A 24,383-nucleotide genomic window follows, 5' to 3' on the forward strand; every position below is an offset into this window, starting at 1 on the left:
ATTACTTTAGTATTACTTCTAGTTGGGGGTCTTGTCCGTGTGTCGTTTTGTTATTCGTCTGTTGTGTGTTGTGTGTCGTTCGGTCTGTTGTCTTGCGTCAGGTCCGTCATGTCAGGCAGCTGTCCGCATTTTTCCGTCTTAGTATGGTCTCCGTATATGTGGCAACTAATTGCCACCAGTCTTTTCTGTGGAGCATCACCTCCACGAAGTTGTCAGGGGTGATTTCTCCCACGGTCGCTTCGAGTTTCCGTCTGAGATCTGTCCAGCGATCGCATGCGAAGAAAGTATGTTTCGCATCGTCTCGTTTGTGTCCACAGTATGTACAGTTTGGTGTCCGTACTCTGTTCATTCTGTGGAGGTATTGTCTGAAGTACCCGTGTCCTGTCAGGAGTTGTGTTACGTAAAAGTTTACGTTCCCGAAGTCTCGTTTTGTCCACTGTCTCAGGTCCTTGATAAGTAGTCTTGTCCAGTTGCCTGTTCTTTCTTCCGTCCAGCGCTGTTGCCACGCGCGCATAGTGTTGTCCCTTTCTGTCGATGTTGCGTCCTGTAGTCTCGTGTCTGCGCTTCTTCCGTAGATCTTCTTGCGCTCAAAAGCAAGAAGATCTATGGGAATCACACCTGCCACGACCAGAACGGCCTACGCAGAGACCGTCCGGTAGGAGCAGGCGATCCTCAGCACGCTCTGTCTTTGTATCGTCATCATTGCGTGGCAGTACTTTTTTGTCTTCAGGGAATCTGCCCAGACTTCTGCCCCGTACAGGAGGATCGAGTGGGCTGTCGACATCAGTAGTCTCCGTTTCCTTGTTCTCGGTCCGTTCGTGTTTGCCATCAGGCGGCTTAAGGATTTTACTCTTTCGGCCGCTTTCTGGGCTGTCCTCTGTATGTGAGGCCAGAAGGTCACCTTCGTATCTAGGGTCACCCCCAGATACTTGACTTTCCCTCTGGTCTCGATTGTTTCTGTCCCGACCGTCATGGGGAGTCTCATCTGTATGCGTCTCCTTGTGAGGATCAGCAGTTCTGCTAATTCTCCGCTGATTCGCCGCTACGTCATCGGCGTATGCAACGAGAGATACGTCAAGCGGGAGTTCCAGTCTGAGCAGGCTGTGATAGGTCGCGTTCCAAAAATCCGGTCCGAGGATAGATCCTTGGGCAACCCCAGCGGTGATCTGTCTCGTCGTGTGTCCTTCTGTCGTCTCGTACGTCAGTCGTCTGTTTCGTAGGTAATCCTTCACAACCCGAAGCAAGTACGGTGGAACCCCGAAAGCGTTTTTAAGCGCTTGCAGGATGTCCACCCACCTGGCCGAGTTGAAGGCGTTCCTAACGTCTAGTGTCGCCAGCAACACGATGGGTCGCGCTGCGTGGCAGTATCTGTCTGTTGCCCGGAAGGTTTCAACGACCCTTTGGATCGCACCAACGGTCAACCGACCCTTCTGGAAGCCGAACTGGCGATCTGAGAGGCCTCCCCCAGTTCCTATCATCCCTGTAAGTCTTTGTCTGAGTAGCTGTTCGTAAAGTTTTCCCGTCGTGTCTAGTAGGCTCAGCGGCAGGTAGGCCGATGGCGTGCTGGGGTCCCTCTTACCCTTAGGGATGAGGACCAGCCTCGCCACCTTCCACCGGTCGCTGAAATTCCCTGTCTTTAGGCAGGTGTTGTACAGGTCAAGGAAGATGTCCGGCCTCTGTTTGACCATCAGCCGAACAACCTCCCCCGGTACACCATCTGGTCCCGGCGCCTTGTGAACCTTCACCGCCTTAGCCGCTCTGAAGAGCTCCTCAGCCGTGAAGGCGTCAACCGCCGCTGTCCCGTCTTCGTCTGTCGTTTCGATTCGCAGCGGGTGTGTTGGGAAGAGTCCGTCAACAATGCGTCGCAGTGATTCCGCCTCCTTGAGTACAGGTGGTTCCGAGCCCCCAGTTTGTCGGTGACTATCTTGTAACCGGCACCCCACGGGTCGCGGTCCACCACCTCGCAGAGCGTCCTCCAGCACTTTGTCTTACTGTCTCGTGTGGCGTTAGTCAGTCTTTTTCGTTCTTTTCTGTACTTGGCCTGGAGTGCTTCCCTCTCAGGCCTGCCTTTGGCTCTTGTAACCCTTCTGCGTGCTGCGAGGCAATCCCTCCGCAGTTCGGCGATTTCGTCCGTCCACCAGTATTGTGGCTGTCTGTTTCGTCTGAGGTGTTTTCTCGGCATCATGCTTTCACACAGCCTTTCCATTAGTTTAGCCGTCTCGTCTGTAAGTCTTTCCGCCATGATCCGGCCGGTCAGATCCGGGGGAACGCTGGTGATCGGGGCCGGCGTTGCCGCCAGTTTCTTCGAAAGCCTTTGTGTGTCGAGCCTGTTCGTATTCCACCGCGGAGGTTGTCGTTGTCTTTTCTGTACCGTTGCTGTCTTTCTTGTTACCTCGAACTCGAGTTGAAGTCCCCAGCGACTACCAGGTCCCCAGGTAGTTCCATGATTCCGTCCTCGAGGGCCACTACCTTTCTCCCGAACTCCGCCGCGTCACAGTTTGGGGTCAGGTAGACACTGACGTAAGTGACAGTGCCCACCTTGACCCAGACATAGTCTTCCCCTGCGCCACAGCCGGTTATCCGGGAACGGGCAGCGCCCCTCACCCAGATAGCTACCGTCTCATCGTCGTTTGTGTACCAAGTCCGTGTTGTCCTTTTTCTGTATGTCTCGCATAGTATGAGTATGTCAGCGTCCAGTTCGTCCGCTATCTGGGGTAGTAGCATGTCAGCTTTCCTGCTGCGGTTCAGGTTTCCCTGGATTACACTGTCCGTCGTCCAGCCCGCTTCCTGCACTCCTCCAGCGCGACCCGGAACGGCGCGCACCTCCCGGAGCCCGAGAGATGCGCCGCGTCCGTGCGTCTTGCTTCGGCGCACAGAGAGCAGTTCAGTCTGTTCTTGCAGTCCGTCGCGTAGTGTCCCGTCTCATCGCATTTCCTGCAGTTCTTCGTTCTGTCTGGTCCTTTGCAGCTCGTCTTTGTGTGTCCAAAGCCCAGGCATTTGTAGCACTTCGTCACCGTGAGTCGTTTACGTACGCGACAATGGACCCATCCTATCCCGATCCGACCGCGTCCGAGCAGAATCTTGGCTTCCTGCGATTCAAGATCGCAGACCGCCATGTACTGCTCGGCCCGGTTCAGGCCGATTAGTATTATTATTATTATTATTATTACTATTATTATTATTATATTTTAATGTTGGTGTGAAAGTTATCATTACATATTATACTATTGTGCATTACTGTTATTATACATTATACTGTTATACTATTATTATGCATTATACTGTTATATTATATATACTATACATTACTACTATTATTATTATTAAAATTAATATTAAAATGTTGCTGAAAATGACGATGATGATGATTACTATTATTATTAACTAAATTATTTGTTTTTTCTTTTTGAATGTAAATTTTCATTAGCAATTTGTCCAATTCGTATTTCGTTAAATATGTACGTGATTTTTTTCCACCTCAAATATGCACTCACATTTCTTGTTCTCTCCAATGGTTGCGTTCTCTTAAATGAGTATATAAATAAATAAATGAATGGGAAGAACGATCTCCTAGCGAAACACCATATAGTTCGTTGAAGCGGACGTAAAATTATATTACTTCGTATTACGTGAAACGCTTATCGTTTTAAACTTTCCACTCTTTCGGTATCTTCCATTGTTCAAACGAGCCATTTCTCCACCGTTTCGTTACGTTGGTCATTGTCAGCGTAGATATTTTTCGTTAAATGTGCACAGAAAAGAGAGAAATAGAGAAAGAGAAAGAAAGAGAGAGAGAGAGAGAGAGAGAGAGAGAGAGAGTGAAATAGAAACACGAGGATTTGGACCACTGAGTATCGTTCTCGTGGTCACGAAGCATTTATTTTTTAACTTTAACATATACGCGAGCATGAAGTACATATAACAATGAAATATCGTCAAATGTTGGAGGCTTGCTTCATCTAACTTTGTTTTCCAATTTGTGAGCTTTGCGTAACACCGTTAGTTTCTCTCTCTCTCTCTCTCTCTCTCTCTCTCTCTATTTTTCTCGTTTTGTCTTTGAAATTAATGAATGACTATATCGTACAATAGGATCGAGAAAAAAGTTTTCGATCTATCGAAGAAGTAACGATTTTCACTAACTTTTTTTTCTCTCTCCCTCATACCACATCGTTAGGATCGTTCGACGAAATCGTAAGTCGAGCTTACGATTCTCGAGAATACTCTTTCGTGTTTCGTTTTCCCACCCTACTGTTGATCACCCCCGTTAAAGTTGCATCCTGTCATTAGCCCGAAAGTTTTCCTCTTCAATCTCTTTTTCTCTCTTTCTCTCTCTCTCTCTCTCGAAAAAAAATTTATTCGTTGAGAAGAACTTTTTGAGGAATTCTCAGCGGTGATAAGGGGTTCGCGTGGATAGAAAGGGGAACGGCATGGAGTGCTCTTAAAACTTCGATCCTTATAGACTCGAAGGGTTTTATTAGTACGAGCCACTAAGGCTTTACTACCGGGTGTTAAATTATATCGCTCTTACGGTTTCTCTAGATTTTTGCCCTCACCCCCTTCTCCCCCTTTTCTCTTCCCATTCGTCGTCGTATCTATGCACCTTCTATATGGATATAGAAACGTTAATTAACAAGCTAATAATAATTCAAGCTTAAAGTAATTATCCTCGAGTCATATGTTAAATCTTTCTTTTTTTAATAACTCAATAATAGATCAAAGATATTCATCGAAATGATTCTTGAGATATATATCTTAACATTTAGAGAGCTGCTTCTTTTTTTTTTATTAAATCCAATTTATCTTCTTTCAATTGGTAAATGGAAAATTGGTACGAACTAACGCGAACGGAACTAACTTTCCTAATCGGGTTCCACTATTTTCTAAACGCCATAGACTGAACTTTAAATCGATATCTGAAGGTATCTCTCGTTTAGAACACAGTCCAAGTCCCACCTCTTGCAGCCCCCTTAACACCCCACCTACCACCACCATCTCCAGTATGAAGTTGCCTTTCTCGAAGCGTACTGGAGGGTGCAAATGGTACATCCATTACTTCCCGCAGTCTAATGGCTGGAATTTATTAGGCGATAAGTTACTCTCGGCCAGCAACCTTACTTGCCGAGTTCCCAGAGTCTATCCATGTGGAAGCCATGGGGGACACATTTCTAACCTCTCTTTCTATCTTTCTACCTGTCGATTTTTCTCTTCATACGAAACCGAAAAGCCATGATTCGGAATGTTGGTAATCCTCTTCTTTCAAGGCTATATATATTCATTTTTGAATCATGCCTATGATATTATGGATTTCTTCTTAGCTATTGGATTATCTCTTTTTCTCTATTTCTGTATAAAAGATTATGGTAATATGATGTCATATATATTGAGTGAAATATTATACGTATCTATTAGATTGTACGATAAATAATTTTGTCACTTTTTTAACACAGAATCGTCTTTACTGATAGATACCTAGAATAACGTAATCTTTTAGGCACTACGTGACACTATAATGGCTTTCACGGATGCCATCTTCTAATACGACGCGCCACTATAGTGGCTTTTGTGAATAACATCTTTTAAAATATATTATAACTAATTTTATTATCAATTATTAAAGTAAATTGTCAAAGTTTAAATATGTGTCTATTATTTTTTGAAGAAAAATTATAATTTAATTATCAAAAGCTTCATTAAAATGTAGTTGCGTAGAGAAAATTGCATTTTTCTTCACTCATTGTAGTTTTATCGTTTACACGCAATTCTCGTTGAACCCGGAAAAATAGAACCGCGCAACATTTAGCTGTGCCTAAGAGGTTAAAACCTTAATATTATTTTACATTGTAACAATAAATAATTTAGCATATTTTAACATAAAATGTATTTAAAACTTTTTTGTGTTTCGATCTTTCAAGTAGTTTTTTTTGCTGGTATCGAATCAAAAACTGTCGCATAACAAAGCTAGAAATTGTTGATAAGTGTTGAATTTATGTAAAATTCGATAATTTTTACGATCTTATCAAATTTCTGTTGATTTTAAATATGAACAAATTTTTTTTTTATTATCACGGAAAAAATGAGATTACTTATTGAAATATCCTAATGTATTTGTTAATGTATTTATCTATATTATATATCTTACTTTTAATGAAAAGGAATCACGCGACGCGCGTGCCTCCGCCGCGGATCGATGGAAATTGGGTGCAGCCGGGGAGGATACGAGACACTATGATTGTATCATAAGACAAATTCTAAAATAATAATGGTGGATAAGGCAATGAACGATTAATTCATGAAAGACTGTGTTTCTTTTTTTTCTAACTCTCTCTCCTTTCTTTAGTTTCTCCCTTTCTTCATGTATATATGAGCCGCTAATTTTGATAGTGGCCTAAGTTCATTTATATTCGAATCGAAATAATAAAACAATGGGTATTTATTTGTTAGAATTTATTCTAATTTAAAATAATATATTATTAGTAAGATTAATTTTTATAAAATTAACAGTTTGTAAAATTGTTAAAAAATTAAGCTACCAAGGAAATTTAAATAATGTGGTTATCATATTGACTTGAAAAATTGATCAATTGCAATCTTTTGTAATTATAATTTTTGATAATATATAATTAAATTAAGGTCATTAAATAGATTCACAAATATTAATATATATATTTTAGTTAGGTTTATTTTAGTATACAAATAAAATTAAATTACAAAATAATAAAAAAGAAATTTTTTAATTGGGGGGAAAAAAAGAAAAGAATGAAATGTTATCTAGCGAAGATAAAAAAAAAGTTCTGAACCAAAGTTTAAAAAGGAAAAATTGCTAATAAAATCAAAAATACGAAAATTTGAAAAATTTGAGATTTTTTCCAAATAAAACGAAATTTCTTAAATAATTTGACTACAAATATTTTTTAAATATTTGATGTCCAAAAGGTACATTTAAAAACACAAAATTAGAAAAAAAGAAAACGTTTCGATTCGAAAAACGATAAGTCAATTTTTAAAAGAGTTACGACTATTTGAAAAAGAAAGTTATTCTTTTGAAAAATTCATAAGTAATGTTGAATTAGATAAAAAAAATTGGAAAAAATGTAGAGAGAGATTATTAATGAAATTGAAAATGATAAAAAAGTTTCAGCAAAATTGAAAGAGGTTCTGTGTCACAAGTGGTTGATTTGACGTGGGAATCCCCATATATATTCTTTTTTCTTATCACTTATATTCTTTCTTTTATTTAATTATGTAGGTATGAAAGAACCTCAAAAAAAAAAAATCTTTGTTCTTTGGTATGGAGAGAGAGAAAGAGAAAGAGAGAGAGAAAAAAATTGTATTCCGTTCTCGAGTAGAAGCTTTGATTCACGATCGTCGAGCTGTGGAAAGGTCTTGACTATACGTTTACGCGCTCTAACGAGAAGGTAACGAACGAAAGCGAAAAAGGGAGAAGAAGGAGCTTTCGTGCCAACAGGTTCTCCACGTTCGAATAAACCTCTCTCACGACGAAAGACAGAGAAGTATTATACCGCGGGATTCTAGAAAAGAGAACCGAAATAGAAAGAGAGTGTAAAATGTGTAGGTGTGTGAACAAGAAAGACACAGAAAGAGAGAGAGGGAGAGAGAGAGAGAGAGAGAGTAAGAATGAAAGTGTGTATAAAAGAAAGAAAATGAAAGAGAAAAAGGAGAGAGTGAGGAAAAGAGATTGATTGATCGATTAGTTCTTATTAGCTTTCAAAGATATTTGAGGTACACACTTCTATTATTATATTATAGTATATGGTATATATATATGGTACTGTACATATACCAATACAAATGCATATACACATACAATACAAATATTGTTATACATTTTGAATGATATTTATGTTCCTTCAATATTCACTTGTACGATTCTTTTTTATTGTTTTATATCGATTCGTAAAACATTATACGATTTTATTCCTTTGCAAAATATTTTTTTGTGAATTATATTATATACATATGTATAATCATTAACACGTTCCATGCCACGTGTACCACGGGTGGTACACGTTAAATTTGTTCTTCAGGTCACATGTACCACCGGTTGTATACTTACCATTTATTTAACTAGCTGAATTTAATATAATAATAAAATAACTATATTTTTTTATTTAATTAGCTGAAAATATATGTTTATAACAAATTGAGTTCTGTACAAAAATATTTCTATTAAAATATTGATGCATTATACGAAATGCATTATAGAACAAAGCACATAAGTTTGTTTCATTGTTATATTTACAATAATTAATAATTGATGTAATGGTTGATTTTGTTAAAGCAAAATTAAATGGCCTGAGTGACAAGTCAGGTAAAAAGGGCTTGGCACGGAACGTGTTCAAAAATATACTGGTTCAATTTTTAACCTCTAGGGATAAGACATTTTTTAATTTTTGGGATTATACAAATTTCCATGACGCTGTCAAGAAATCATAAATAACGATGACAATTATATTATTCAATAAAGTTTATTCCAAGTACGTGTGAACAAATTATTTTCTTTTTTTTTTTTTTTTAACAACAAGAACTTTCTAGTAGACCTAATATAAATTTTCTTTTTTATGTTTTATATTTATACTCGAAGTCAGGTGCTATGGTTGTCTATTATTACATTGAATGAGGGAAAAATTTATTAACAATTTCAATAAAAATGTTAAACAATTTATGTTCAGATTTTCAATGAAGTTTATTGAACTAAATAACTGGAGTTTTGTTTGATCACCTTTTGTCATTTTTTGTTTTATAGCTGAACGGTTAGTGGAAACCAATTTTGGTGCGTGTTGATCTTTAACCCCATTCCAGATTTTAAATTAAGACGATTCCTTTAGAAAAAGAGAAAGAAGAAGAAAAAGAATAGTATGAGAATAGAATGAGAAAAAGAATGGTACAGCTGGCAGCACGAATGGCACAGTAATTTTCCCCGTTCACGTGTTGGAATCTGGTGGTTCGATTTGTCATTCCATTTGACTCCGAGGACTCATTTGTCAACAAACGATTTTTGTTAACGATGACTACGACGAAAATGGAACTAATGTAAAATTACGACAAAAATAGATATGATGATGATGATGATGATGATGACATCAATGAGATATTTTATACGTTGGTAATAATGTCTGATAAAAACGCATAACTCGGAATTTGTATTCTCTTATTCAATGCTCTGGCTAGACTATTCAATTTCATCGGTATAATTGCTGTTCGAGCGTAAAAAATCGATAAGTTTTCAATTTCGAAAGTTTACAGGCAGATTTACGAGCTGACCTCAGAGATCGTGTTTTTTAGTATAGCGATAAGCGACGATATACGACATTGCTCCCCTTTTGCCACGCCCCTCTCGTGGTTCTTTTAGATATAGTAACGCATTTGCATGGAGTACCGATATATATATGTATATGTATATATGTGGAATTCGCTAATGTGTATTAAAATTGAAAATAAATAAAAATGAAGAACATGTAAAAATGTTTTTTAAAAATATTCTGAATATTCACATATGTGAATATTGTTGTTATGTGTTGGTAATTATGACAATGGACTAATAAAAAAAAACAATTCATTTTATGATTTGTTTTATAATATATTAACACAATTATATAATTCGAAATAAATTATAAAATGAATTTATTTAATCTTTGAACTTACATTAGTTCACAATCATTGTTACTGGTACATATATTGCAATTACAACTAAATTAAAAAAAAGTAAAACTAATTTTTTAATAAACTTCTGATTCAATATTATACGTACCATAAAAAGACCCTTTGTTTATTTAAAATAAATTAAAACATTTATAAAATGAATAATACACGTGATAATGTATAAAAGTCTAATTTAGGAAATAAAATTACTTAATCCACTGCGTATTTGCTTGATGTGTTTTTTCCGTGACTTCTAAAATCCAACTGACAGAAATTTCGTTTATATATTTAAACTTAGAAACACTAATGCGAAAGTCAAATTTACAAACTTATCAAGCACATTAACGATCATGATTTCTTTTTCTCGTCTTTATCTAGAGTCGTTAGTAATAGTTTTTTCTTTTTTTTCATACACAAGTTTACATTTCAAAACTTGAGTATATTTTTTAATCGAACTTTGTGTATTTTTGACGGCTTTTACTCATACTTTGATGATTAATTTCAAAAGCAAAAATATAGTATACATGAATTATTAAAAAACATTATTAATATTAAATTCTTTTTTGTCATGAAGTTTATATTAATTAATGTTTTTAATTTATTAATTTAATTTATTTAATTGAACACATATTTTTATATTGTTTTAATCCTTTGGTTACTAGCGATTCATATAGGGATTATCTATATAGAGACCCGTATGTACGTATGATCACGGCAATGTTCAATAGTTCAAAAATGAAACCTTTTACATTTTTAAAATTTAACATTTAATTATAAAACAACTAGAGATTTTTAAAAAGCGTACGATTCAATAAAACGGAAAAAATGCTCGAAATTTTAATGCCACAGGGGATTCCAAAACACTGGTCAACCTGGTTCAAGTTTGCTTAAAGGAAACTAGATGTAAAGTGAGAATAGGTAATCAAATGTCGGAAGCTTTTAGTATTCAAGGCAGGTTAATAAAGGGGAACGCATTGTCACCTCTTTTGTTCAATTAAGTACTGGAATTTGCTGACAAAGAACTGCAAAAAGGTAAAGATGGTCTGCAGTTGAACAGAACAACGCAACTGTTGACATACGCGGAAGATATTGCTTTGTTAGGGGACAATGAACAGGCATTAATTAATAACGTGAAAATATTAATAGATAATACTAAAGATCTGAGACTGCACATAAGAGCGTTAAAAACCAAACATAAGGTAACCGATAGAATTCAGAATATACCTAGTACTGGAACTAGTCGTCCGGGATAAAATTTTCGAACAAGTCAGCAACTTTAGGTATATTTAGGATCGATCATAAACACACGAACGAAATTAACGAAGAAATTAAGAAAAGAATCAATTTCAGCAATTCATATTTTTATTCAGTTAATAAATTACTCAGCACACGGTTGCTGTCTAGGCGATTAAAAATCAGGATATACAGGACAATCATCCTGCCGGTAGTCCTTTATTGTAGCGAATCGTGGTCGCTACGTTACGGTATGAAAAGAAATTTAGGGTTTTCGAAAACAAAGTTCTTCGTAAAATTTTCCGTGCAAAACGCGATGAAGAAACAGGCGAATGGAGAAAACTCCATAAAGTTGAAGTACATCGATTGTAAAACAAACCGGACTTTATTAGCGTCGTAAAATCAAGCCGATTAAGATAGGCAGGTCACGAGACGTGCATGGCGGAAGATCGAACGGCGCATAAAATACTGGTCGGTATACCGAACGAGAAAGACCACTGGGTAGACCGAGATGTAGATAGGAAGACAATATTAGAAGGGATCTGAAAGAAATAGCATACGAAGACTGCGAATGGAAGGATCGCGCTCAGGGACGGGAACAATGGCAGGATTTGGTATTTGCGGCTATATACTTTCGAGTTCCTAATGCCAGTTAATAATAATAATAATAATAATAATAATAATAATAACACCTGCAAGTAATTATTTAACAACAAAACGCATAGCATCATCACGTACGTTGTACTCCATTTTTTACCTATAATGATTAATATAATAGAATGACATAGTTCTCGATGAATTATTCGGTATTATTATCGAAATAAATAAATCTCTAAGTCTAGTATAAAATTAATAATATTCTGCAGAAATTGTTATTTCAAGAATTTAACACACTCACAATTTTTTATGTACAATGTGTAAGCTTGAATATCAGGATTCTATAAAATTTTGTTTAAACTGTGTTATTATCAGTATTTTAAAGTATTTTTAATTATTTTAAGTATTATTATATTATAGACATTTAAAGTTATAGTTACCTTCACTTTGAATTACTAATTTTTGTCATTAAAAGTGAATCAATGTAAGAATGATTGGTAAATCGTCTTGATACTTTTTAATTTATTAAAAAGCACACCATATGCAAAGACGTTAACTTTATTTAATAGATTTAATTTGTTATTGATTGTATATAAATATACAAATATTAGAAATACTAAGCCAACCATTTTCGTTATTTAAAAAAATATTATTTACATAGAACAAGTTTAAACACAGTTTTTAAATAATATTCGTATTTAAGCAATAATTGTTTTAGTTTTGATCAATCAATTTTGAAATTCTTTAAAGAAATCATAAAATAACATTATTTTAAGATAACTTTACTGCAATACTTATTATTTTTATACTAAAGACGTTGCTTAATTAGATAATTACTTAGACTTTTGAGATTTTGTTTAATAGTTTATTAAAGTTTTTGATAATGTTATGGAAAAAGAACTCGTTTAAAAGGTTTGAATTTGAATCATCTAGTTATAATGTAATTTGTCAGATAGATTTTCTTTGTAGTACATTTCTTATTTACATAGGTTTACTTAGTACTTGTCCTATAATATTTATGTTTATATTATACTAATCAAATTTTAACACGACTCACTGCAGTTACTAGATTAAACTACAGTTTATGTACTCAACACAATTATTTATAAATTAATAATAATATAAATATAATTGTTGATGCTATCAAAATAATTGAAACTTGTCAAAATGTATTTTTGAAAAATTATTTCCCATCACCTTTTATTATTCAACATATTTTTTTTAACATAATTTAAATGGTTAAAAATAAAATAAATTTATGTGTGAATATAAAAATTATTGTATGTTATATTTTCATACTGCAAACACAATATATTATTACATTTTTGTTTTTATTGTAATTATATTTTGACATAATTTACACAATTTATATGTATTTGTTAGTTATATGTAAATAATAAAAAAGTTGTATCGTTATTACCTACATGCGGTTTTATATCCTCCAAATACTTATTAAATTCTAAAATAAAATATAGATTTATATAATTAAAAATTGTATTTATTTTTTTATATTGTTATGAAAGACGTAAATATAACACACTCTATTTTTTTTTTTTTAATAAAATTTTTACAAACCGTAGAAATTCTCTGCACCAAAAGGTCTTCTACTAAAAATATGAGCTAATGTTACTTGAGGAAAAATTTCTTTGAATGCAGTTGATTCTATTTCATAAAAATCTTTAAAACGTGCAGCAGATGTGCACATAAAAGCTATCGAGTATTTTTTTAAATCTGTTATATTTTTCAAATCTTCAAATTTCTTTTGAATTTTTTCCTTGGTATTACAATGTTCATTTAAAATTAAAAGCTTAGTTACCAAGTCTATGCCAATTATAAAGATTTGTACAATATCTGTCTGTTCAAGTTGTTTTATTGTGATAAGTGTTGAAAAAAATACTTCAGTTGAATCTAAAGTACATCCCCAAATAGGACCAGCATATGGATACCTATGTAAAAAACAAAATACGAATTTTTTTTAGTCATATGTTATGGATACAAATGTTATTATTATTTACGTAATAAAAAAATTTCTATCAAATAAATATTACCAAGATGAAAATCTTGCAATTATATTCTTTAATGCAGCTATCTTGGAATATGTGCAGAATAAAATTGTACAAAAATATGGTGTTGATGGTCCTTGATAAATATATGTTTCGGAACAAAATTTATCTAATTCTATGTGAATTTCAGCATAGGAACAATAATATTTTTCCTTTATGACAACTATAAAATGGTATCTCGGAGTACTAGATCTTATAACAAAATTTAAAGTATCTACTGCGAGAGTTAATGAAAAAGGAATTAAAATCGTCCAAACTGTATTAACATCTTCAAAAATATTTCTTTCCAATTGTGCCAAAATGCAATGCGTTGGTCGAAGATTAATAACATGTCCTTCAAAAATATTCAATTTATTTTTTACAAAATAATAATCCTTTTATTTAATTATCACTTGAAAATCATTCTTACTTTCTGCTATATCAAAATTACAATCCTTGTTGGTAAAACATAAAAGTAAAAACGGTCTCCAATCAGTACAAAAAAATACGTGATTGTTTTTAGCAACTGCCCTGTTGTAACGATTTATTCTTATTTCTTGTGTAACAAGCTTAGGACCTTTTGTTTGCGTTTCTTCATAAATAAGTTGAGACCAAGACCTAACGTGTAGAAAAAAATCTCTTATATATTTATACAATTCTTAATACATTTAAATACATTTATCGTTAGTTTATTAAAAGACCAATAATTTAACATAAATTTTATTAAATATAATTTTACTAGAGCAAACAAGATATTAATAATCATAAACGATTTTTTTTTAAATATACCTGCAAGTTAAAGACGCATCTTTCAAGTCCTCTGAGTTTAAATATTTAACAACTAAACGCATAGCATCATCACGTACGTTGTACTCCATTTTTTACCTGTAATGATTAATATAATAGAATGAAGTATTTCTTCATGAATTATTCAGTATTATTATCGAAAAAAATAAATCTCTAGGTCTAGTATAAAATTAATAATATTCTGCAGAAATTGTTATTACAAGAAATGAACACACTCACAATTTTTTATGTACAATGTGTAAGCTTGAATATCAGGATTCTATAAAATTTTGTTTAAACTGTGTTATTATCAGTATTTTAAAGTATTTTTAATTATTTTAAGTATTATTATATTATAGACATTTAAAGTTATAGTTACCTTCACTTTGAATTACTAATTTTTGTCATTAAAAGTGAATCAATGTAAGAATGATTGGTAAATCGTTTGGTTACTTTTTAATTTATTAAAAAGCACACCATATACAAAAACGTTAACTTTATTTAATAGATTTAATTTGTTATTTATTGTATATAAATTTACAAATATTATACAAACAAGGGCAACACTTTTTCTTCATTTGAAAAATTGTAATTTACATACCACACGTTTACACACAGTTTTTAAACAATAATTGTATGTAAGCAATAATTGTTTGAGTTTTGAATTTCTTTAATGAAATCGTAAAATAATATTATCTTTTATGGTAACTTTACTGCAATACTTATTATTTTTATACTAAAGACGTTGCTTATTTACACAATTACTTAGGTTTTTAAGATTTTGTTTAATAGTTTGTTAAAGTCTTTGATAATATTATGGAAAACAGATCTCGTTTAAATAGTTAAAATTTGAATCATCCAGTAATAATTTAATTTGTCAAGTAGATTTTCTTTCTACTACATTTATTATTTACATAAAATTACTCTGTATTTGTCCTTTAATATTTATGTTTATATTATACTAATCGAATTTTAAAACGACTCACTACAATTACTAGATTAAACTATAGTTTATGTACTCAACACAATTATTTAAAAATTAATAATAATATAAATATAATGGTTGATGCTATCAAAATAATTGAAAAAATGTATTTTTGAAAAATTATTTCCCATCACCTTTCATTATTGAACATATTTTTTTCAACGTAAATTAAATGATTAAACATGGAATAAATTATTATGTCTGAGTATAAAAATTATCATATAATATATTTATTTTCTTATCGCAGAGACGATAAGTAAATTAATTTTTTAAAAATTAAGATAAGACGATGTAAATTATTACAATTTTGTTTTTATTGTTATTATATTTTGACAAAATTTACACAATTTGTATAAATTCATTTAAAAAAAGGAAATAATAATAAAGTTGTAACGTTAATTGTTTCGTGCGGTTGGATATTCTTCAAATACTTATAAAAATCTAAAATAAAATATATATAAAAATCATTTTAATTTTTTCATTTTTTTTATTTTTATGAAAGAAATAAATATTAACGCATTCTATTTTTTTTTTGTCTAATAATAATTTTACAAACCTTGGAAATTCTTTGCGAAGAATGGTCTTCTACTGAAAATATGAGCCAATGGTACTTCAGGGAAAATTTCTTTGAATGCAGTTGATTCTATTTCATAAAATTCTTTATAACGTGCAACAGATGTGCACATAAAAGCTATCAAGGTTTTTTTGGAACCTATTGCAATTTTCAAATCTTCAAATTTCTTTTGAATTTTTTCCTTGGTATTACAATGTTCATTTAAAATTAAAAGCTTAGTTAAAAAGTCTACGCCAGTTATATAAATTTGTATACAATTTACTTGAAAAGATTCTGGTATTTTGTACAATGTATTGCGAAACATCTGAGCTGAATTTATTGTACATCCCCAAATAGGACCAGCATATGGATACCTATGTAAAAACACAAAATATGAATTTTTTATAAATATTTTACGCATACAAATATTATTTTTACTTACGTAATAGAAAAATTTCTATCAAATATATATATATTACCAAATTGATAAATGTGCAATTATATTCTTTAAAGCAGGAATATCGGAATATGTGCAAAATAAAACTAAAATAAAATCGATGAAAGTTGGGTCAGAAGTCATTGTATTGTGCCAAAATGACAGTTCATGTAATTGTCGGAAATATCTAGGAACGTAACTTAGTCGTCCTCTTCTCTTGAGATCTAACCATCGTAATTTCGGAGCTGGAAGTCCACATTTTGTGACAAAATATAAAGTTGTTACAGTGAAAAAAAATGAAGAAGGGAATAAAATCGTCCAAACTGTATTAACATCTTCAAAAATATCTCTTTGCAATTCTACCAAAATGCAATCATTTGGATTGAGATAAGACATATGTCCTTAAAAATAAATTTCAATTAATCTTTTACAAAATAATAATCCTATTATTTAATTATCATTCTTACTTTTTGCTATATCAGAATTGCAATTTTTGTTGGTAAAAGATAAAAGTAAAAACGGTCTCATATCAGTAGAAAAAAATACGTGTTCATTTTTAGCAACTGCCCTGTTGTAACGATTTATTATTATTTCTTGTGTAACAAGCCTAGGACCTTTTCTTTTGGTTTCTTCTTCAATAATTTGATTCCAAGACCTAACGTGTAGAAAAAAATCTCTTATATATTTATACAATTCTTAATACATTTAAATACATTTATCGTTAGTTTATTAAAAGACCAATAATTAAACGTAATATTATTAAGTATGATTATATTATCAGACACAAGATATTATTAATAATAAAATATAATTTTTAAATATACCTGCAAGTTAAAGACGCATATATCAAGTCCACGTACTTTAAATACTTAACAACTAAACGCACAGCATCATCACGTACGTTGTACTCCATTTTTTATCTATAATATTTAATAAAATAGAGTGAAATATTTCTTGATAAATTATTCAGTTGTATTATCGAAAAAAAAAATAAATCTCTTGGTCTAGTATAAAATTAATAATATTCTGCAGAAATTGTTATTACAAGAAATGAACACACTCACAATTTTTTATGTACAATGTGTAAGCTTGAATATTAGAATTCTACAAAATTTTGATTTAACTGTATTATTCTAAGTATTATAGTAATAGTGTTATTAACTGATGTTTAGAAGATCACCTATCATATTTAATCGAGATTATTATTATTATAATATTATAGTTAACGTCTCTTTGAATTACTAATTTTTGTCATTAAAAGTTAAACAATGTAAGAATGTTTGGTAAATCGTTTGGTTAAAATTTAGTTCATTAAAAAGCACACCATATACAAAAACGTTAACTTTATTTAATAGATTTCATTTGTTATTGATTGTATATAAATATACAAATAATAGACAACTAAGGGCAGCACTTTTTCTTGATTTAAATAATTATAATTTTCATACCACTCGTTTTAACACAGTATTTAAATAATAATCGTATGTAAGCAATAATTGTTTGAGTTTTGATCAATCAGTTTTGAATTTCTTCAAAGAAATCGTAAAATAATATTATTTTTTACGATAACTTCACTTCAATACTTATTATTTTTATATTAAAGACGTTGCCTAACTATACAATTGCTTAGATTTTTAAGATTTTGTTTAATAGTTTATTAAAGGCTTTGGTAATGTTATGGAAAAAAGAACTCGTCTAAATGGTTGAAATTTGTATCCTGTATTTATAATCTAATTTGGTAGGTTTTTTTTTGTACTACATTTATTATTTACATAAATTTACTCAGTACTTGTCCTATAATATTTTGGTTTGTATTAAACTAATATAAGATTAGCACGACTTACTAAAGTTACTAGATTAAACTATAGATTATATTCTTACCATAGAATTATTTATAAATTTATAACAATTAAATCAAATGGTTGATGCTATCAAAATAATTTAAGTTCAACAAAATGTACTTTAGAAAGTATATTTCACATTACCTTTTTGTTATTCGACATATTTTTTTTTAACATAATTTAATTGATTAAACATTGAATAAATTATTATGTGTGAGTATAAAAATTGGCATTTAATATATTTTTTTTTCTATCGCAAACACAATATATTATTATATTTTTGTTTTTATTGTTATTATATTTTGACAAAATTTACACAATTTAAATGAATTCATTAAAAATAAGGAAATAATAATAAAGTTGTAACATTAATTGTTTCGTGCGGTTGGATATTCTTTAAATACGTATGAAATTCTGAAATAAAAGTTATATAAAAATCGTTTTTATTTTTTTATATTTTTATGCAAAAAGTAAATATTAACGCATTCTATTGTTTTTTTCTAATAATAGTTTTCCAAACCTTCGAGATTATTTGCTAAGAATGGTCTTCTACTGAAAATATGAGCCAATGGTATTTCAGGAAAAATTTCTTTGAATGCAGTTGATTCTATTTCATAAAATTCTTTATAACGTGCAACAGATGTGCACATGAAAGCTATGGTGTATTCTTCATAACATGCTACACTTTTTAAATCTTGAAATTTTTTTTGAATTTTTTCCTTGGTATTACAATGTTCATTTAAAATTAAAACCTTATTTTCCAAGTCTTCGCCAGTTATATAAATTTGTATACAATTTATTTCAAATGATTCTGGTCCTTTGTACAATGTATTGCGAAACAATTGAGCTGAATTTATTGTACATCCCCAAATATGACCATCAAAGTGATACCTATGTAAAAACACAAAATATAAATTTTTTTTATAAATATTTTACGCATACAAATATTATTTTTATTTACGTAATAGAAAAATTTCTATCAAGTATATATATTACCAAGTTGATAAATGCGCAATTATCTTTATTAACTCAGGAATATCGGAATATGTGCAAAATAAAACTAAAATAAAATCGTTGAAAGTTTGGTTGAAAGTCATTGTATTGTACCAAACTGACAGTTCATGTAATTGTCGGAAATATCTAGGTACGTAACTTAGTCGTCCTCTTCCCATGAGATTTAACCATCGTAATGCCGGAGCTGGTACTCTACATTTTGTGACAAAATATAAAGTATTTACTTTAAAATCCCGTGAAAAATGGAATAAAATCGTCCAAACTGTATTAACATCTTCAAAAATATCTCTTTGCAATTCTACCAAAATGCAATCATTTGGATTGAGATAAGACATATGTCCTTAAAAATAAATTTCAATTAATCTTTTACAAAATAATAATCCTATTATTTAATTATCATTCTTACTTTTTACTATATCACAATTGCAATTTTTATTGGTAAAACATAAAAGTAATAACGGTCTCACATCAGTAGAACAAAATACGGTTTCATTTTTAGTAACTGCCCTGTTGTAACGATTTATTATTATTACTTGTATAACAAGCTTAGGACCTAGTACGTTGTTCTCTTCATTAATAATTGCATTCCAAGACCTAACGTGTAGAAAAAAATCATTGATATATTTATACAATTCTTAATACATTTAAATACATTTAAATAGATTTATCGTTCGTTTATTAAAAGACCAATAATTAAACATTAGTTTCATTAAATATGGTTATATTATCAAACAAGATATTATTAATAATAAAATATATTTCTTAAATATACCGGCAAGTTAACTTCACATTTTTCTCATCCTCTAAGTTTAAATATCGAATAACTAAACGCATAGCATCATCACGTACGTTGTACTCCATTTTTTACCTGTAATGATGAATATAATAAAATGAAATTTTATTCAATGAATTATTCGGTATTATTATCGAAAAAAAATAAATCTCTGGCACTAGCGTAAAATTGATAATATTCTGCAGAAATTATTATTAAAAGAGAAATTAACACTCACAATTTTTTATGTACAATGTGTAAGCTTGAATATCAAAATTGTACAATATTTTGATTTAACTGTTGTATTCTAAGTATTATAATAATACAGTTATTAACTGATCTTTAGAAGATTACCTATAATATCTAATCATGATTATTATTATTATATTATTATGGTTAACGTCACTTTGAATTATTAATTTTTTTACATTAATAGTCAAACAATTTAAGAATGTTTAGTTAACCGTCTGGTTACTTTTTAATTTATTAAAAAGCACACCATATGCAAAAACGTTAACTTTATTTAATAGATTTAATTTGTTATTGATTGTATATAAATTTACAAATATTATACAAACAAGGACAACACTTTTTCTTCATTTGAAAAATTGTAATTTACATACCACACGTTTACACACAGTTTTTAAACAATAATTGTATGTAAGCAATAATTGTTTGAGTTTTGAATTTCTTTAATGAAATCGTAAAATAATATTATCTTTTATGGTAACTTTACTGCAATACTTATTATTTTTATACTAAAGACGTTGCTTATTTACACAATTACTTAGGTTTTTAAGATTTTGTTTAATAGTTTGTTAAAGTCTTTGATAATATTATGGAAAAAAGATCTCGTTTAAATAGTTAAAATTTGAATCATCCAGTAATAATTTAATTTTGTCAAGTAAATTTTCTTTCTACTACATTTATTATTTACATAAAATTACTCTATATTTGTCCTTTAATATTTTTGTTTAGATGATGCTAATCGAAGTTTATTACAACACACTACGGTTATTAGATTAAACTATAAATAATATTCTCACAAAAGAATTATATATATGATAATTAAATCAAATCGTTGATGCTATCAAAATAATTAAAATTCGTCTAAATGTAAATATGAAAAATTATTTCACATCACCTTCTATTATTCGACCTTTTTTTTCAAGACACACGAACTTACTAGATGTTACGTCGTACAGGGGGGCGGATTGTAATTCAGATTAATTTTTAGTTATTGCTAGGATGAGGAAACGGCTTTCCGTAAGTAAGACCAATGGACAGCAGATAGGAAATAAACGGATAAACGTGGAAATGCTTACCGAGAGAGAAAACGGAATTAAGTACACGGCTGAAGTAACGAAAAGACTCGCTTGTGCAAAGAATATGGACGAAGCAGATGAGAGTACGGATAAAAAATGGGCAAACATACGCGACGGGCTGGTAAAATCGACCAAAGCTATCTTTGGTCTTTGTAGAAGGCACAAAAACAAACCATAGTTCGACGAAAAATGCGAGTTAGCCGTCAAAGTCCGAAACGAAGCGCGTATCTTGTGGCTGACCTAAAACACGGATCGAACCCGGGACCAATTTTACAATATTAGGCAAGCGACGCACAATTTAATTAAGAACAAGAAGCGACGATTTTTAAAACAAAAAGTTGAGGAAATTGATGAAAACTGCCAAAGCAGTAACGTCCGTGGTATGTACACGGGGATTAATAGACTCAGAAAGACATTCCAAGCTAGGATGGATCTAGCGAAAGATGAGAACAACAATTTAGTTTCGGATACAACGGGGATATTGAACACGTGGAAAAATTATTTTGATCGGTTATTAAATGTAGAATCTGAGAATGACCGGGAAACTGAGAATTTCGAGTTCGATACGGCGGAACCTATGATTAGTGAACCAACTATGTCAGAGATTAAAAGCGCGATTAAAATGCTAAAAAATCATGAATCACCGGGTAACGACTCGATTCCTGCGGAGCTAATAAAATGGGGGGGGGGAATAGATTGATCGAAGAAATTTTGGAACTAATCAAATTAATATGGAGCAAGAAAACATTGCCGGAACAATGGAAAGAGTCGATTATAATCCCAATCTTTAAAAAGGGAGATAAAATGGATTGTAATAATTACCGGGGTATTTCACTTTTACCAACGTGTTACAAAATATTATCAAATATCTTACTAGCTAGGATAGTACCGTATGCGAACGAGATAATAGGAGATCACCAGTGTAGTTTTAGGAAAATAAATCGATTACAGACCAAATCTTTGCTATTCGGCAGATCTTACAGAAAAAATGGGAATTTAATCAGCCGATACATTAACTTTATATAGATTTTTAAAAAGTGTACGACTCGGTAAGACGAGAAAAAATGCTCGAACTCCTAATACGACAAGGGATACCAAGAAAATTGGTCAACCTTGTTCAACTTTGCCTAAAGGAAACTAGATGTAAAGTGAGGTTAGGTAACCAAATGTCGGAAGATTTTAATATCTATAACAGGTTAAAACAGGGAGACGCATTGTCACCACTTTTGTTCAATTTAGTACTGGAATTTGCTGTCAAAGAACAAGAAAAGTAAAGATGGTCTACAGTTGAACGAGACAACACAATTGTTGACATACGAGGACGATATTGCTTTGTTAGAGGATAATGAACAGGCATTAATTAATAACGTAAAAATATAATTATATAATACTAAAGATCTGGGACTGCAAATAAGCGCGGTAAAAACCAAATATATGATAACCGATAGAGTTCAGAATATGCCTAGTACTGGAACTTTGGTTATTCATGATAAAATTTTTGAACGGGTCAGCAGCTTTAGGTATTTAGGATCGATCATAAACCAAATGAACGAAATTAACGAAGAAATTAAGAAAAGAATCAATTTAGGTAACTCATATTTTTATTCAGTTAACAAATTACTTAGCTCACGGTTGCTGTCTAGGCGATTAAAAATAAGGTTATACAGGACAATCATCCTGCTGGTAGTCCTTTATGGTAGCGAATCGTGGTCGCTTACGTTACGGTACGAAAAGAAATTTAGGATTTTCGAAAACAAAGTTCTTCGTAAAATTTTCCGTGCAAAACGCGATGAGGAAACAGGCGAATGGAGAAAACTCCATAAAGTTGAAGTACATCGATTGTAAAACAAACCGGACATTATTAGCGTCGTAAAATTAAGCCGATTAAGATGGACAGGTCACGAGGCGTGCATGGGGAGGATCGAAAGGCGCATAAAATACTGGTCCGTATACCGAACGGGAAAGACTTCTGGGTAGACCGAGATATAGATGGGAGGACAATATTAGAAGATATCATTTGACGAGTGAGATTCTCATCTGCTTCCTTGAACGAAGTTACGGTGGACGAGTCTGACTCGTCATCTGAATTTAAGAAGCTTATATAAATATATAAAATATATAAATATTTCTATTTTGTTTCATTCATATATTTATTTAGATTTATAGTAATTGAAATGTGTTTTTGTAAAAATATATACTTATATCACCAATATAATTATATTTCAATTAAATTGTATTACTTTTACATATTAATCCATATAAGCAACAAATTAAATTCGTTATATATGCATAAAAACCTTCAAATAATTCAGTACTTAAGGGGTTAAAAAAATATGCTACGAAGACCGCTCAGGGATGGGAACACTGGTGGGATTTGGTATTTGTGGTAATTAACTTTCGAGTTCCTAATGCCAATCAATAATTATTTAATTACAACTATCGTAAGTATCGTAGAGTAAAAGAAATATGATAGCTAGGAATGGAAATAATTCAGCTTGCAAACCTAACAAATTGTTTAGATGTACTTCAGTTCAGAAATGTACTTTATTTACAATCTTATTACTTTCCTTAGATGTACACCGAAGTAATATGTAATTCTAAACGAAACGAGATGGAGATGAGAAGATACTTCCTGAAAATAAATATTATTTCTTTTTATTTTTCATTTTCTCATGTCTTTTGTAACGTATTCCTCCCTCTTTTTACCGTAAATTTTTCAAACTTTGTGCGTAACAGTGTATTATGGCAATTTCACCCAAGGCACTTCAAACGTTTCTCCTACAACACGCATTTACGAAATATCTTCTCGAGAATCGTAACACGTTTTATGACGTTCACATTTTACGAATCTAATTAGGGTCTCTTCTTATCAGAAAAAAAGAGCGGATGATAAAACGAATGCGTTTTATTCGTCAGTATAACGAGAACAACGTCGCTGAGGGATTCCTCAGAATATTTTTCTCTCTTGGTTTAACGTATATATTCCTGGGGTTGAATAAAAAAAATGTTATAAAAGAAGAAATGAATAAAAAAAAAGTTACTTTCTTTCTTTCTCTTTTTCTCTCTTCCTCTCTCTTTCTCTCTTTCATATACTATTTCGTTCTTTCATATACGCAATCTCCCTCTTGGATTATTATGG

General features: G+C 31.4%; 2 protein-coding genes and 1 long non-coding RNA gene across 3 annotated transcripts; all 3 read right to left on the reverse strand.

Moving 5' to 3' along the window:
* Nucleotides 1–587: 587 nt before the first annotated feature.
* Nucleotides 588–2,724, reverse strand: LOC149032023 (uncharacterized). Its single transcript, XM_089174136.1, has 3 exons — nucleotides 2,393–2,724; nucleotides 1,993–2,327; nucleotides 588–1,924 (listed from the first exon to the last, which is right to left on the reverse strand). Exons 1-3 carry the CDS (start codon nucleotides 2,722–2,724, stop codon nucleotides 588–590), a joined length of 2,004 nt encoding a protein of 667 aa, XP_089030262.1.
* An 11,206-nt stretch (nucleotides 2,725–13,930) lies between these two features.
* LOC149032024 (uncharacterized) lies at nucleotides 13,931–14,411 on the reverse strand. Its single transcript, XM_089174137.1, has 2 exons — nucleotides 14,322–14,411; nucleotides 13,931–14,150 (listed from the first exon to the last, which is right to left on the reverse strand). Exons 1-2 carry the CDS (start codon nucleotides 14,408–14,410, stop codon nucleotides 13,931–13,933), a joined length of 309 nt encoding a protein of 102 aa, XP_089030263.1. The 5' UTR covers nucleotide 14,411.
* Nucleotides 14,412–19,605: 5,194 nt separating this feature from the next.
* On the reverse strand, nucleotides 19,606–20,655 carry LOC149032025 (uncharacterized). The gene is made up of 3 exons (XR_016177123.1): nucleotides 20,543–20,655; nucleotides 19,920–20,015; nucleotides 19,606–19,741 (listed from the first exon to the last, which is right to left on the reverse strand). It is a non-coding gene; the product is annotated as an uncharacterized LOC149032025 (long non-coding RNA).
* Nucleotides 20,656–24,383: the final 3,728 nt, after the last annotated feature.

The sequence above is a fragment of the Polistes dominula genome, unplaced genomic scaffold (genome assembly GCF_049000335.1).
Source record: "Polistes dominula isolate Pdom_NZ unplaced genomic scaffold, Pdom_raw_medaka contig_482, whole genome shotgun sequence".
Classification (NCBI taxonomy): Eukaryota; Metazoa; Arthropoda; class Insecta; order Hymenoptera; family Vespidae; genus Polistes; species Polistes dominula.

Bases quoted from the DNA above. Each gene is read 5' to 3' on its own strand.
- LOC149032023 (XM_089174136.1), bottom strand. From the start codon at position 2,724: ATGCTACTACCCCAGATAGCGGACGAACTGGACGCTGACATACTCATA. The intron at 2,328-2,392 runs GTAACAAGAAAG...GAATACGAACAG, and splicing joins GACTTCAACTCGAGTTCGAG to GCTCGACACACAAAGGCTTT. The intron at 1,925-1,992 runs GTAAGACAAAGT...GCCGGTTACAAG, and splicing joins GACTAACGCCACACGAGACA to ATAGTCACCGACAAACTGGG.
- LOC149032024 (XM_089174137.1), bottom strand. From the start codon at position 14,410: ATGGAGTACAACGTACGTGATGATGCTATGCGTTTAGTTGTTAAATAT. The intron at 14,151-14,321 runs GTATATTTAAAA...TCTACACGTTAG, and splicing joins GATGCGTCTTTAACTTGCAG to GTCTTGGTCTCAACTTATTT.